The sequence below is a fragment of the Rhopilema esculentum genome, chromosome 5, assembly GCF_057945365.1.
Source record: "Rhopilema esculentum isolate cy_ngs chromosome 5, ASM5794536v1, whole genome shotgun sequence".
Taxonomy (NCBI): Eukaryota; Metazoa; Cnidaria; class Scyphozoa; order Rhizostomeae; family Rhizostomatidae; genus Rhopilema; species Rhopilema esculentum.
This window is the reverse complement of record NC_142819.1, coordinates 5,985,663-5,999,954: the sequence shown is the minus strand read 5'-3', so window position 1 is coordinate 5,999,954 and position 14,292 is coordinate 5,985,663. Positions and strand designations below refer to the sequence as shown.

At 35.9% G+C, this 14,292-nt stretch overlaps 1 protein-coding gene across 1 annotated transcript; it reads left to right on the top strand.

The window, feature by feature from the left end:
- Positions 1-787: 787 nt before the first annotated feature.
- LOC135689806 (lipopolysaccharide-binding protein) lies at positions 788-14,238 on the top strand. The gene is made up of 16 exons (XM_065207158.2): positions 788-1,052; positions 1,544-1,643; positions 2,247-2,372; positions 3,677-3,753; positions 5,146-5,239; positions 5,986-6,049; positions 6,408-6,471; positions 7,278-7,369; positions 8,061-8,234; positions 8,699-8,758; positions 9,258-9,425; positions 10,073-10,140; positions 10,746-10,788; positions 12,489-12,552; positions 13,183-13,259; positions 14,051-14,238. Exons 1-16 carry the CDS (start codon positions 947-949, stop codon positions 14,102-14,104), a joined length of 1,431 nt encoding a protein of 476 aa, XP_065063230.2. The 5' UTR covers positions 788-946; the 3' UTR covers positions 14,105-14,238.
- Positions 14,239-14,292: the final 54 nt, after the last annotated feature.

The window sequence follows — 14,292 nt, the reverse complement described above, 5'->3', positions numbered from 1 at the left end:
AAAGAGTTTCAGGAAAACCGTTGAAAAATTATCTGTTCATAAAGACTGATGAAAAGCTATATGTTTCACAAATATTTTTAGTTAAATTATAAATTTATATATTTTCCCTATTGTATTTACTTTTAGACTTGTCTTATTATGTTAACAGTTTGTTAATTCGTATTGTTGTATATTTTAGCATTGCCGCTTGTTAACTAGTCCTTTAACCAAGGCGCTTCATGGGTGAAGAAGATGAAATAAACTGAAAATAAAATATGATTGAGGATGGCCCCTCAATTTTGCGAAGCAAGTGGTTTTAAAGTTTCAGTAAAATGGGAAATAAGCCTTTGCCCCTTACTTTTGCTAACCTTGACCCCCTCCACTTTCAAATTCGTGGCGTGGGCCCTGGAATGATATAATGATCCTTTTCCATTGAATAATTATTGATAGTGTTAGTTGAATGGGACCAGACACCACGTTGGAAAATGCCGAAGGCGTATGAGATGGTTGCCCTCTCTTCCATGTCTTTGCTTGAATTGGAAACCTTAAGGGTTATAAGGAACAGCGATATGGTCTGCATTGAAGAAGAAAGTCATGTTCAGGCCTGAATGGATCATGTTCTATTACAAAACCATGTGACAGAAAAGATTTTTCCTTTGATCAATCAAGCTTCAATTGAATTAGAACCCAGGCCATTCAGTTTCCCTAGTTTTCGTCATCAGAATGCCGTTTGTTGATACTATCCATAACAGAGCAAACAGGATCTTCCCTCTGAACAGTGCCTCCTTACAATAATTTCCCCTTTCTGATTGTTTAATCGCTCAACAAAGATTAAGTGATAGATCTTCTGTTTGCTCAACCTGTTCCCATTAAACGTTTTGCAATTCGCTGTTAATAAAGGAGACCTGCATTTGAATCTACTGGGATCTTGTCTCAAAGTTCTCTGTTACCAGCTACTCGAAGGAAGATGTCTTTCAGGTTCCCAGCTCTCGCTGTTCTCTTGCTCGCTGCTTTGGCTTCCGGACAACAACGAGGACTACAGCTTCGTTTAACAGCCAAAGGACTGGAATATGGTAAGGTTTTACCCCATTATATAAGACATTACCAATAGGAAGCTGTAGTAGCTTCAAAGCTTGTTTCGTATTATTTTCTAAAGTTGGCTTTTTTGAAGTGATTTTAAAGTTTTGAAACAAATAATTACCTCGAATATCATTACAGATTAATTATTACGTATGTCAAAGCTTAAGGTATTTCTTTATGTTTAACATAGTCAAATCACATAAAATGGTCCCCGATTCAACTGAAGTTTTCGAAGCACAAATGATAGAACTTTTGATCCAACATTGATTCGGGGGAAACAGGGGGGGGGGTCATATTTACAGGGGCAAAAAATTGAAAAATTCCATTTTATCCCAGCAATTTGTGCCCGGGATTGTAGAAGCAATTTGCTGCTGAATTTTGCAAACAGATTCGTATCTCTTTATTATCGAAAGCTAGATACCGACGCTCTTTGATGCTTCTTGTAACTTAATCGACATTCAATAGTTTTCTTTTTCGTTCAAAGGAATGCGTCAGGCTATGCAAACCTTGGAGACTGATCTTTCGGGAAAAAGACTTGGCGATTTTCAGGGCAATGGGGGAGGATTTCAGATCAGTGTCACAAAGTAAATCCCGAAAAATTCACTTGTTAAAAATATTCTTGTTTTTAAATATAAGATCTTGCTTTTCAAAGCAGTGCTCTTTATGTTGGGATGTAGCATGCTTTTCAATCTACAAAACATGCATTGGCCATTTGTTCTCTTTTTAGCCTAGTGCTTCCTCTTTTGCTACCTTTTGAGTGGCCGTACCGTATAATTTCTTGAAGTTCTGATATGAATTTACTCCAATGCCTAGATTCCCTTTTACTTGACGAATAACAGCTTTTTGCCACCTGGTGGATACAATCGACTATCAGGCTTTAGAAAAGATTTCTAGTTTAGGAAGGATTTACAAGGTCTCAGTTTGAGCAACAAAATGACCCAATACGCATAGATTTAGGAACGGGAAGCGGGCAAGAGGCACGTGTCCCTACTTTTCAGAGTAAGAGGTAATGTACCTATTTGCAGCCTAGGGAGATGCACCCTGTTTCTTACATGTGCCCCCAAACTGTAGATGCTTCATATTCCTTGTTTTATTGTTGAGATGTTTAGTGTCAATCTTTCCGGGTAGAGAAAAAATTCTCCAAAATTTTGTTGTGATTCAGCATTAACCAGCTCAGCGTTTTGTAGCTTGGTTATGAACAATCTTGTGATTGGCAATGAAAGATTGGTGCCTGGTAATGCTGCTTTGACGGCAGCTGTTTCTTCGGTAACGGCCGTAGTGTCAGGACGGTTCAGTTACAGGAAGAAAATTGGGTAAGAATTTCATGTTTTCTTCATGTGGCTTATAATCAGGGGCGGATCCAGAGCAAATGAAGGAGGGGCAGTTGGTAGTGGGGGCGCTGAAAATTTTTCAAAAATTGCTGATGAGAGTACGCTGTATACAACAATTTAAGATCCATTTTCAAAATAAACAACATAACTTTTTTGAGGTAATCCTTGAAGCAAATTAATCTATCGGTCTCAGAAACTTTTTCACCTGATTCTCATTCTTCAAAAGGGGCTCACAATTTCCAAAAAAGGAGCGCCAGACTTGCTTCAACTCGTCGAAGGAGGGGCAACTGCCCTTAGTTGCCCCCCCCCTTAAATCCGCCACTGCTTCTAATAACACCTTTAGAGCAAGCTTGTGAATCAGTTGGTTTGATATGACGTAATCATAAAGTTCTGCCACTCTGGGCCTAAAGCTTGGAACGAAATAGAACTAAGGGAGATCCCCTCGCTTTATAGTTCAAACGAAAATTTAAAGACTCATTTGAAGAGCGCAGGAAACCCGAAATAAAAACGACTTCTAGAAAGATCAGACGTCTACTTGAATTCAATCATAGCAATATTAGCTTTTTACTTTATCATAACTTATATTCAAATTTCTGATAGGATGTCGTGTAGAAATAAGAATTTAATAAAATCATAGAAAATAGAGAAAGATGAAACTCAAACCCTGCTTCTTTCTGTGAGTGCAGGATACATGTAGGGTCTAGCGAGTGAATTAGCAGGCACATAGAGGCTACTACTGTATACAAAATCTTGCAAAAGTTGATCTAATCGTTAGCCTATAGTGTAATCTGTTACGCGGCTGATACACGCAAGGAAGGTCAAGGAATACCAAGCCCTTATGTTTATTGGTCTTAGGAAGGTTTGGAAAGTCTTAGCTCTTTGGTCGGACTGGACTCTTCTATATTATTATTCTGTCCTCGATACGATTTCTATCTTTTTTTCTACTCTCGATAAGCAAATAATAGTCCCCGCTTATTAATTTTTGAAAAATTGTCCAGCCGCTCCGCTTATAGTCCAACCCTCCTTTTCTCAATTCTTAAAAATTTAGATTATCGTGAACATAATTCTAGAAGAATCCCTTCTAAACAAATTTACTTATATAAACTTATTAACTTGACTCTCCGTTTATTTTTCTGATCTGAACGCGAGAAAGGCAGTGAGTACTACATTGGCGTCATTTTTTGAAATCAAATCAAAGCATTTCCAGCCCCACCATTTATTTTAATCCCCCCTCTCCAGTTATTCGGTACTCAATAGCAAAGTTGATTCTACATAACATCTTTCAGATGGGTTACCATTCGAGATTCAATGAATATTCGAGTCAGGGCATCTGGAGTCAGTTTCTCCTTATCTGCACGATTCGGTAAGTATCTTGCAGAATTTTTTTTGCCATTATTATCAAAATTTCATTATTTTACCATTCTGTTTAACACTTCTGTTTAACTGCACTTCATGTCAACTTTCAAAAATCAAATAACTAACTGTTTACTGTAATCGCAAAATAATCTGCAAGATCGATTCATTCAATAGAAAATTCAAAGCATTTTTCTTTAATAATACATTGAATTGCTTGACAGGGCACATTTTAATAGCAATAAAGATACTTATCTTGCTGAAATATTCTTAATGATAACAATTGCAATTTCATTTTCATAAAACAGTTAAACTTCCATATGTTTGTCATAAACGTGACCACTGTTGAAGTAAGTCATTGCATCTGCAAGTTTCTACAAAGTCCTGCCAGCAGAAAATAATTTAGGGTAAAACTTTTTTGTCCGTTGTTCAGGATGTTCACAATCAAGAATTGTCGGTTCCCCGGGCTTCTCTCTGTGACAAGAAATTGTAAACGACGTCTGCTGTAGAAAGGCGACTCATAGTAACCCAGTAACCCTGCAATCATACCAATCCCCCTTATCATCCCTTAAAAGGAAAAGGCGAGCTGACTTAAAATAATCCTTGGTACTGTTACATTTCTGTTGTTTTAAAATAACGGTATTTGAATACGCAAATAACGTCAATATTTTATCCAGTTTTTAAAACAAATTTAGATACACGTTCATGAGTACTCTTCCTATTTGGTGCTTGAAAAGTAAAGCATTACATAAATGCTGACGTCCCCCTTTAACTAATCTAGAAATTTCTCGGTAAACCCATAAAAAAAGGTTCTCGGTTATTCTGTTTCTATTTATGTTTGTTTCTACCTTGTATCCGAAGGTAGCTTTTTTGGACACTTAGATGCTATGCTTACCGTGCAGTGTCCTGGTTCTTTCTCTCGATGTGACCACACCTCGTGATCCCTACACCTTAAATTGAACAGAACTGGTGCATCTCCTCACTCTTAGTGAATGTTTGTTCATGGCAGGGATGGTTTCGATTAGGCCTTTTAGCAATGATGATGTAGCATATATCACGATAACTTAGACACATTTTATAATAAATGTTGTAATGATAATTTCCACAACATAGAATCCTTTTATTTGTGATATTAATTTTGGCAGAGCTGTTGGTAATTGACTTTGCAATGAAAATCTTGCATAGCACGGATGCCAGAACCAGGAGTGTAGCGAGGGTACTTGCCCCCTCCCCCAATTTTTAGGAGAATTTCTTTTTTTAAGAAGACAAACTCTTTCAAAAGTTTCCCAGTTTTCTGTAACATGGTGTCGCTTCCTACCGGTGTCCGCAAACTTTCGAATGGTCCTACTTTTCCCCAATTGATTTTTGCTTTCATTCTTGTCTTCCTCCTCTTGAAATTCAGGCAGTCAAAGTGGTGGTCGCCCAACAATTGGAGTCAATTCGTGTTCCGCTCACATCGGAAGTTTCAAAGCAGATGTTTCGGGCTCAAGGGCAAGGTATCAAAAAGTTTTTTTATTTGAAGATGGCTTTGAAAAAGAAAATTTTTTTACAAAATAGCTTTAACTTTTCGCCCAACACTCTTCAGAGTATAAAGCATAAGAATAAGGGCAGAAAAATGAAGAAAAAATATCCGGTTGTAGATCGAAATACACAAATCAGAAAAACGCGAGCATATGACCGGTATAGTTGACCAATCAGTATCGCATGTCTAGAAAGGTTACCATTGCAGATAAAGGGTGAAAAAAGATTAAGGGAGAAAAGTCCTTCTGTCTACACAATGGCGACTTCTTACTTTTTATGTGAATTGATTCAAAACCTGGTAGATGAGAAGAAGGACTACCGGGCTTTGCCTATTATCGGAAACATTTCCAAAGAAACAGAAAAAACTGCATGTTTTTTGCTTTGTTGACTAGAATAACTTCTGACTTTAAAGTTTGGAATCAATCTTTCTCTTATTTATTTAGTTCTTCCTCATCTTCCGAGATTTACCATGATATGTGAAGATGCTCTTTCAAGAGCGACAAAATAGCTATTAGATAACCCCTTCAAGGCCCTTTCTGAAAGCATTTATAAACTGCATTTCTAAAAGGAGGATAATGCATTGTACAAAAGTGCCTATCCAACCGTCCTTCTCGTGAAACTAACGTAACAATATTATAAAAAATTTCATGTAGAATGCTTTTATGTTTTTATATCGATATATTTCCTTTTTTTATTGAATTTATTCTCTTTTCCATTTCAGCTGGCTTTACAAAATAATCGCGTCTCTCTTTGAGAGTAAGCTGAGATCAGAGATCGCTAAAGCCGTACGTTAGCAGCCATTGTTCATTTTGGTGTAGTTTAGCACTTTTATTTGAAAAGATGTAGTCTTAATCATATTCTCACTTCAAGAGAAAGTTACCCAAAGCTCTTGACAAGAAGTCATGGGAGGGGAGAGGGGGAATGTAGAATTTGTCAGAAAGGTTTATATTTTATTTTTTTTCTCACAGAGGGAAATTTCATTTGATCAATTAATAAGAACCTTTTGTTTTTATTTCCTATGGAAAGCTAGCCAATATAATTACGCTCTTTCTTTTGATTGATTGTTTTTGTCTAATCATCCTGTATCCTAAAATCAATATCTTTGTTTCTAATGACTTAAATATTTTAATATTATTTTTAAAGATCTGCAAAGGAGCAACAGATGTAATAAACACCAAAGGCTCACGGGCTCTGTCCCAGTTCCCTGGTATGTAAACTTAGATATATCGTCAACTGTAATCACTGTTGTTCCCTGTCTTAAAATAACCCCAATACTAGAAGCCCATCTAGATTCAGACTACTTGCTCTAATTTCAAGTTGAGTGTATTGACATCAGAAATATCCTCAAGATCTGTGCGAAATTGCTAAAATACGCTGGTGGCTCAAGTTCAGTACTACAGATAGTAGATAAAAGATAAGAAAGACAACGATATATGGTTTAGGCTCAAATTCTAATTCCATTAGAGGACTGTATGATTCCGTAGATTCTTACTTAGGTTCCAAATTCGATCGGTTCTAATTCTGTCTTCTCTAATCAACTTCAACTCAAATCTCATTTCTAACGCATACTTCAAGTGTACATCAAATGACAACAACAGCAACAACTACTGTAGTACGTCATACCATACAATTTCTTACAAGATCTCCCATAGTTTGAATTACGGTGGAAATCTCAACAATACTTATCATTAATTAGAGCATTTTAGGGGAAAGTTATAGGTTTGAATCTTCGAGTTAATGTTATCTGTTTCAACATTTCTGTTGAGAATTAAATATATGCTAAAGGCATGGAGTATATATATTGACCATCCAAACCACCATGCTGCTAAAAAAGACCACTACCTATACTCTAGCAGGAGTTCTTTTTAAAGTCATATGGAAGCTTCACTTTTACCCTCTGATAAGATCTTTCAAAAGAATGCTCATAGCCAACTAAACCATTGAAAAATGTATCGTTTAATTTTTATATGTTACATAGGACTAAGATTTTTGATTCGAAAATCTTTCTTTCAGTTCAAGTACCAATATCCGATTTTGGCAAACTCGATTACCGACTTACTGCAGCGCCGGTGCTCAACAATCAGTACATGGATGTCTTCGTAAAGGTGCCTTAATTTAATTTACAATAGACTATTTGGTGTATAGAACAGGACGAGTCCATGTTGCTGCTCCGAGTTTCATGTTTGATGTTGATTGAATTAATAATAATAACAATGACGGATGTTAACAGATCCACATAACATGGCTATTCTCTGTTAGATAATAAGTAAGATATTGTTATTAGTTTAAGAAATGTTGTCCTGAAAAGACGTTAAAAAAGCGTCTATTAAATACGTTAAAATAAAGGGAAAAACAATTGCCTAAACTAACTTAATGCATTGTACAATTAAAAACGGTTTATTTAATTTACTAAAAACATTGCGAACGTGATACGTGAAACGAATTAAACGTGTAACTCGGGGTTAAAGCGTGAAACAACTTAAAACTGTCCTGTTTGATACAACAATGCGTTTACAGCTTTGCTTATACTGCATCGAGCACTCTATCACAGCCCGGTAAACAGAAATTTTTAATAATTTGATAAAGATATAGGTATTAATACAGTGAAGAAAAAAGATATCTGTAACAAATTTGTAACAACTTCATTATAGTCAAATATACTCTTTGCTAAACAGAGTTCTTAAAATTTCTTGCTCCTCGGCCTATTAAATCTATTGATAAAATAAAATCGTAAGATAAAGAAAATGAAAAAAGTATATTGACCTTTATATGAAAAGTTTGCTCCATTTCTTTTAGGGTGAATTTCTACCTCTTAGTGGAGGGGTTATTGCGCCAGCTCCTGTCTTCCAAGCTTCGTCTGACAACAGCAAAATGCTGTACTTCTGGGTATCCGATTACACGCTTAACTCAGCCGCTGACGTTGTCCAAAAAACTGGAAAGCTGTCGAAGAAGCTGGATGCCCAAGAAGATGTAAGACATTTTTCAAGACTTTTTTGCTATGTTCTGTTTAATACTTTTTCTTTAACGAGTTTGAATACAAAATTGTATGCAAAGACAGTCGTAAGACAATTGGAACACAACTTTGTCTGCTCCTTAGAAAGAGATAGTGAAGTAATGGGTGAAGCTGTTTAAAGTTTGCTGAAACTATCCTCTTTCCTGCTACAGAAATGTAATGTTTACACTGTTTTAGCAACACTATTTTTATCATATATAAATTATTAGATATCTATTGTCCTAATACGGCTCCCCCTAATCGATAAATTCTTACCACTTTTAGAAAGGTTTGTTTGGGACAGTTTCCAGGGAAAAATTAACCACAAATGGGCTTTTTGCACCTCTACTGAATGGGTCCTCGATTGAAGGATCAGTTTAAATCTGCCTAGTGCCTTCTTCTGAATACAGAAGACAATGAACAGTTTTGATTTCATTCTCAGCTTCCAAAAGTTGTCAAAGATCTTCTGAACACCAACACTCTTGCTGCTGTTGTGCCACAGGTGAGGGATAGCTTGCTGTCTCCCTTTCTCATTGATTTATATCTATATTTTTAATAGCGTGCCTGTAGCAGGGGCGATTTTTTTTGCCTGCAATGTGAGCAGAGAGTGGAAAAACTTGTCTTCTCTATGGCGTGGCATTAGGTTTAGACTGCATTAACTTTATTCATGTTATTTTAGAAAAAATAAGAATTGAAAGGTGCTGCAGTTTTGATTTAAGATATATCTTAGGCTCTACCTATGAATATGGCTCACTGGTTCACATTTAATGCAGAAGTCTTCCCCTCTCTTATTCTCCTCTTTTTACACTAAGCTACTCATGACTTTGTTTTTTATTATAAAAAGAACAAAAAATCAACAATATAATCTCATGATACCGCGTAAAGTCAGAGAGCAACAGCAGTGTATTTTATTATCCTTTTTTGCTTTACCAAAGAAGTTTAAATGCACATGAAATTTTTTGAAAAATTTAAACTATTATAATCGTGACAATTCATTTCAGTTAGCTGCTCAGTTTCCAAACAGACCCCTTATAGTCGCATTGCACTCATACAAGGCTCCGAAGTTTGTCATTGAAGATGGCGCGATTCGAGTACTTCTCTATGCATCTGCTGGCCTAATGGTGTTGAAGAATGATAGCACCTTATTCGATGCATTCTCTATACAGTTGGTAAGAAATATTTCTTTCAATATTATTCAGCCTTCTGTTTTTACATCACATACCTTACATTTATTATTTGGTACTACTATAATGGATATTAGAAATTTTTCCTGCCCTAGGGTATCCTAAGAGTCAAATTTTTTTTCTCGTACAAATATCAAAATATCAATTAGCACTTTTATGTTGATATACATTCATGTATATTGGTGTATAAAGTTTATATGGAATGTGAAGCTTGATAAACAAAGGTAAAAAGCAACATCAAATTAAGAACTCCCTTTACAAAATTTATCAACACGTTGGACATACACAAAATATCTGTTGGAATGTTGTGGTGAAAGAAGAGAAAACTCTAAGGCTTTTCAATATTTGGAAACTTTCACAAATGAAGCTTGATCATAGTTTTTTCAACATTTCACGTAATATAGTACGAGTCTTAAGTCATCGTTCTAACGCACTGAGATTCATGCCCATTCCTGTTGGAAACAGATGAAATACTCCCCATGTTTACTTGATTAATTGTGTAACGAAAGCTTACGCTCAAAACATTCATTTCTTTAAAACATTTATTTCTTTAAAGAATTTATTTCTTTAAAACATTCATTTCTTTAAAACATTTATTTCTTTAAAACATCCATTTCTTGCTTTCTCTTTAGGACATCAACGCTGCTGGCAGTGTGGGCTTATCAGGCACAACCATCCATGGGAGTTTGAACAGTTTCAGGTAAAATAATGTGCCATTTGTTCCTGTCGTGTTTAGTCTTAGTTAATAGAAATGACTCTCCTATGAAAATTCAAGTTTGATTGAAATTGTTCTTAAACTTTTTATGCTATTTAAGAGCACAGCGACGTAATTTTCGAGTGAAACATGCTACGTATGAAACTAGTGTGGAAAAGGACATAAAGTTTCGTATTTAGAGGTTATTAAAGGTACCCAGTATGTTCCTATATGATGATTGATTGCCTTCAAATACTTATAATATTTACGATTTGCAAGCATTTTAATCTAAAAAAGGTTTTTGGTCCTGTATCCATACTAGTTTCATTATCATTTGCTTTGATTTCATTAAATGGCCTATCAATCTTGCTTCGACCAAAGTCATATGCTTTATCCTAGATGTAAATTTGGTCAAAAGTTACACCTTGGTTTAATGGGAGTTTTTCTAAAACCACTTGAATTTTTTTTAGAAAATGGGCTGGTAAGAGTGAGACAAATTTAGAATTTGTTTTAGTTTCTCATGTTTTAGTTGAATTTGTTTTAGTGTGAAATGTTATCATATTACTTGATTACTCCATAAACCAACGTATAAAACTTTTTTTCCAATTCAGTTTTGGTTTGAAAATCATTGCTTCTCACATCGGGACAGTGAACGTAAGTGCTTTGATTTTCCAAATAATCTGTATAATGACACAAAAACCCTCTGTGACACAATGAAGCAAACTGGATTTTAACAGTGGACAAGACCCTTTGTGATAAGTTCCTCAAGAAATCTTCTTTTAATGATTTAATTCCGTAAAGCTCATTCAAAACTATGGTTCGAATAGAAAGTGAAGTCTCAAAATTAAGCTTTTATCAATGTTTGGAAAGAACCGAAAGTTGTTGTTTCTCAAGGATCGGTATTTGGACCTCTGTTGTTCAATTATTTTATTAAAGATATCTTTTTTATGTAAAAAACACAACAGTTTGTAAGTATGCTGGTGGCACTACGTTCTAAGCATGACGTACAAATCTCGAAACAATCGACAGAAATTTATAAGTAGATGGCTCCGTAGTAGTTAATTGGTTTTGCAACAATATAGGACAGTGAATGACTGCAAATGAAATTTAATGATATTTGGCAATAATGATCCTGACGTAACAATCTCTGTTGGAAGTCAAAGAACAACTGTGAAAAATAGCTTAGTATCATATTTGACAAAAAACTCTTTGAAGAATAACGGACGAAGGCTAACAAAGGTGTTCGCTTTCAAGAAAAGAATTGCGCTTGGATATCTATTTAGTGGGTCCAGTCAGGATAGAGATTGTAACAAACTCCATTATGGAGGCACAATTTACTATTGATCATTAGTATGCGTATTTCATGACAGATATTGATTCTTAATGAGTTGAATTCAGGAAAGATCATTAAGGCTGGTGATGCAATGATAACTGGTGTGGAACTAGAAGAAGCAACACAAAGAATCAAGCAAACATTTAGTAAACTAAAGCTTTTCGTCTGACACTCTTCAGAGTTTAAAACGTCAGAACATAGATCGAAAACTCTACGCTAAGAAATATATATACCCAGTTGTGGATCGAAATAGGCCAATCAGAAACACGAGCACATGACTGTAAAGGTTGACCAATCAGTGCCGCTTGCCTATTAGAATGTTACCAATGGAGTCCTAAGGTGAAAACGAACTCCTTTTTTCTACACAGTAGCGGTTTTTTCGTGCTTATGTAGATAGATTCTAAAACTGCTAGGTGGAACGACGATCGGGCTTTACCAATAATCCGAAACATGTCGCCATTATAGTTTTTTGCACAAACTGGGTTTTCTAGCAAATGCTGCCCGATAGCAGAATCGCAGGTCTTATTAGTAATTTTGGATTTGCAAGACCGAGGTGGCTGTTCTCTTTGGGGATGTGTTTTGTTTCTAATATTAGATGGAACGTGTTGTTTTATCCTATCCTCCAATCTTTGGGTGGTGCGTCCTACGTAGCCAGAATCACACTGGCACGTGAATTCATACACAACAGAACTTTTTTTATACACAAAGAATCAAATTAATCACCAATGCAATCTGTTATTTTAAGAGAAATTATATATCCCAACATCCTATCTGAATACAGGCAAAAATCAACTGTGGAGTGGAAATATTTGCGACTGCAGGTTGTGTAGTGCTGTTTTATTTAGACAATTTCGATAATTCTATTTCTAATCACTTATTTAAACATTTTTACTAGCTTTTATTAGACATACATGCCGTTACTTAGCTATATTATTAAGCTGTTCTGTTTACCTGCTGTCTTAAAAGAGATTGTTAGTAGCAATAAAAATTATGTTTTCCATTAATTTTCATTTTGAAACAGATCCCAACCGATGATAAGTTTGTCAATACTATCGTAAAAGAAGTATTGATTCCAGCAGCAAATGGTAAGCAATCGCTACAAGAAGTTATTAACTTCAATGAGGGTGATTGGGGGGGGGGGAGAAATGTCTGCCTCTGATTTCAAATTCTGAAATTCAGATTTAAAAGCAAGCGTATAGGGGGGGGGGGGTTGACCTTTTTCTCGTCATTTGTCGGCAAATTTGTTTGCTTTTGGAGACTCCCCCAACCTTAAACCACAAAATGAATTTCCGCTTCTGATTTTAGATTCGAAAGTTCAGATTTAAAAGCAAATATATAAGGGGGCTCGCTTCCAGGGGTGTAGTGCTAGGGGGCTTAGGAGGGCTGAGTCCCCTGTTAATGCCAAAAGCGGCAAATTTATACCTTTGCAATTGTTTTAGCAACATTCTGTGCAAGAACCTCCCTTGTTATTTTGATAGCACTACACTACTGCTCGCTTCTCGCTAGTCAGCCTTCTTTGAGAGTCATGAAGAAGAATTTTATTGAAACTTTAAATTGATTGTAGTGTTTGTGGGGTTGGTATTACTAAAACAGTGGAGTTATTCTCAAGAATAATGCTTAAAATACAAATGCTTATTTTCATGAATGTTTACAGTTTATAAATATCCACACTCTCCCGTACCAAATTAACTTTATCTTTTCATTTGTCCCTGTAGTCTTCCTTGTAACTGGATTCCGCCTTCCTACAATTCCTTATGTCGCGTTGCAAAGGCCAGCTATAACTTTCCACAAGGTAAGATGTTACAAGAAACTCTCCTTTTTTCCTTTTTCATTTTGGATGCTAGTAAATTTATTGGCCCTTGGCCCCCATTGAGGTCTGGTTATTTGTTGCATGATTTACTTTAAGAAAGGGGGGATACCATGCTTCCGTTTAACTTAATTTTAAACTGCATTGCAATTTAAGGGTGCATTTAAACTAACCTTTGTTTCTGCTTCGTTCTTAGTTCGACCTTTTTTCACCATGCTCTTTTCTTTTTCCAAATGAAAACTTTTTGAATACGATGAACGATCATACTCTTACATTTTTCAGTTCTCGGTGTTCACGTTGCCAATTTGCATTTCATTTTGCTGTGTTTTTCACTGTTTTCAAAGTTTCATTTCAAACGAATCGATTTTCGATGAGCAGAGGAGTACAGATAGAAATCAGATATTGACACCCGTTTTCTTATGGAAATGGAGCAGGACGATCAGAGACAGGGGCGTTGTGGCGTATACCGGGAGATCTCCTGGTGGGCCCCTTTTAAGCGAGAATATTTTTTGTGAACAAAATCCTCGTTGGTAAAATGTACAAGTCCATAGTTTAGAATTCGAGTCTTGGAGGTCAACATATACAGACAGGGCGACCTTTGGTCTTTGGAAAAATTGGAGGTCCACGCCTTTTTGAACGCCAGAAAGCACCCCTTTTCAAAGAGATTTTTGCCATTGGGAGGGGGGCGTCCACTCCCTCTTGCCTCCCCCTCGCTTCGCCACTGTCTTGAACATAATAAAATTATACTGTAAAATAATTCGCATTTGTTCTTGCAGGGTGTCATTCGTGTTGGCGTGGATTGTTTGTATGCTCCCAACATTTATTTGTGAGCCAATTCGCAAGCGACTTGTAGACCATAACAATTAATTAATAAACTTTCTTAATAAAGATTTAATCAAGTAGAATGGTCTTAGTTATTGAAATGTGCATTATTGATTACATTAGAGAAAAAAAAGGAGTTTCATTAGCTTTTTTTGTCAATTCTTTATCAGCTTTTTTAATTGCCAGTGCTGTAAAC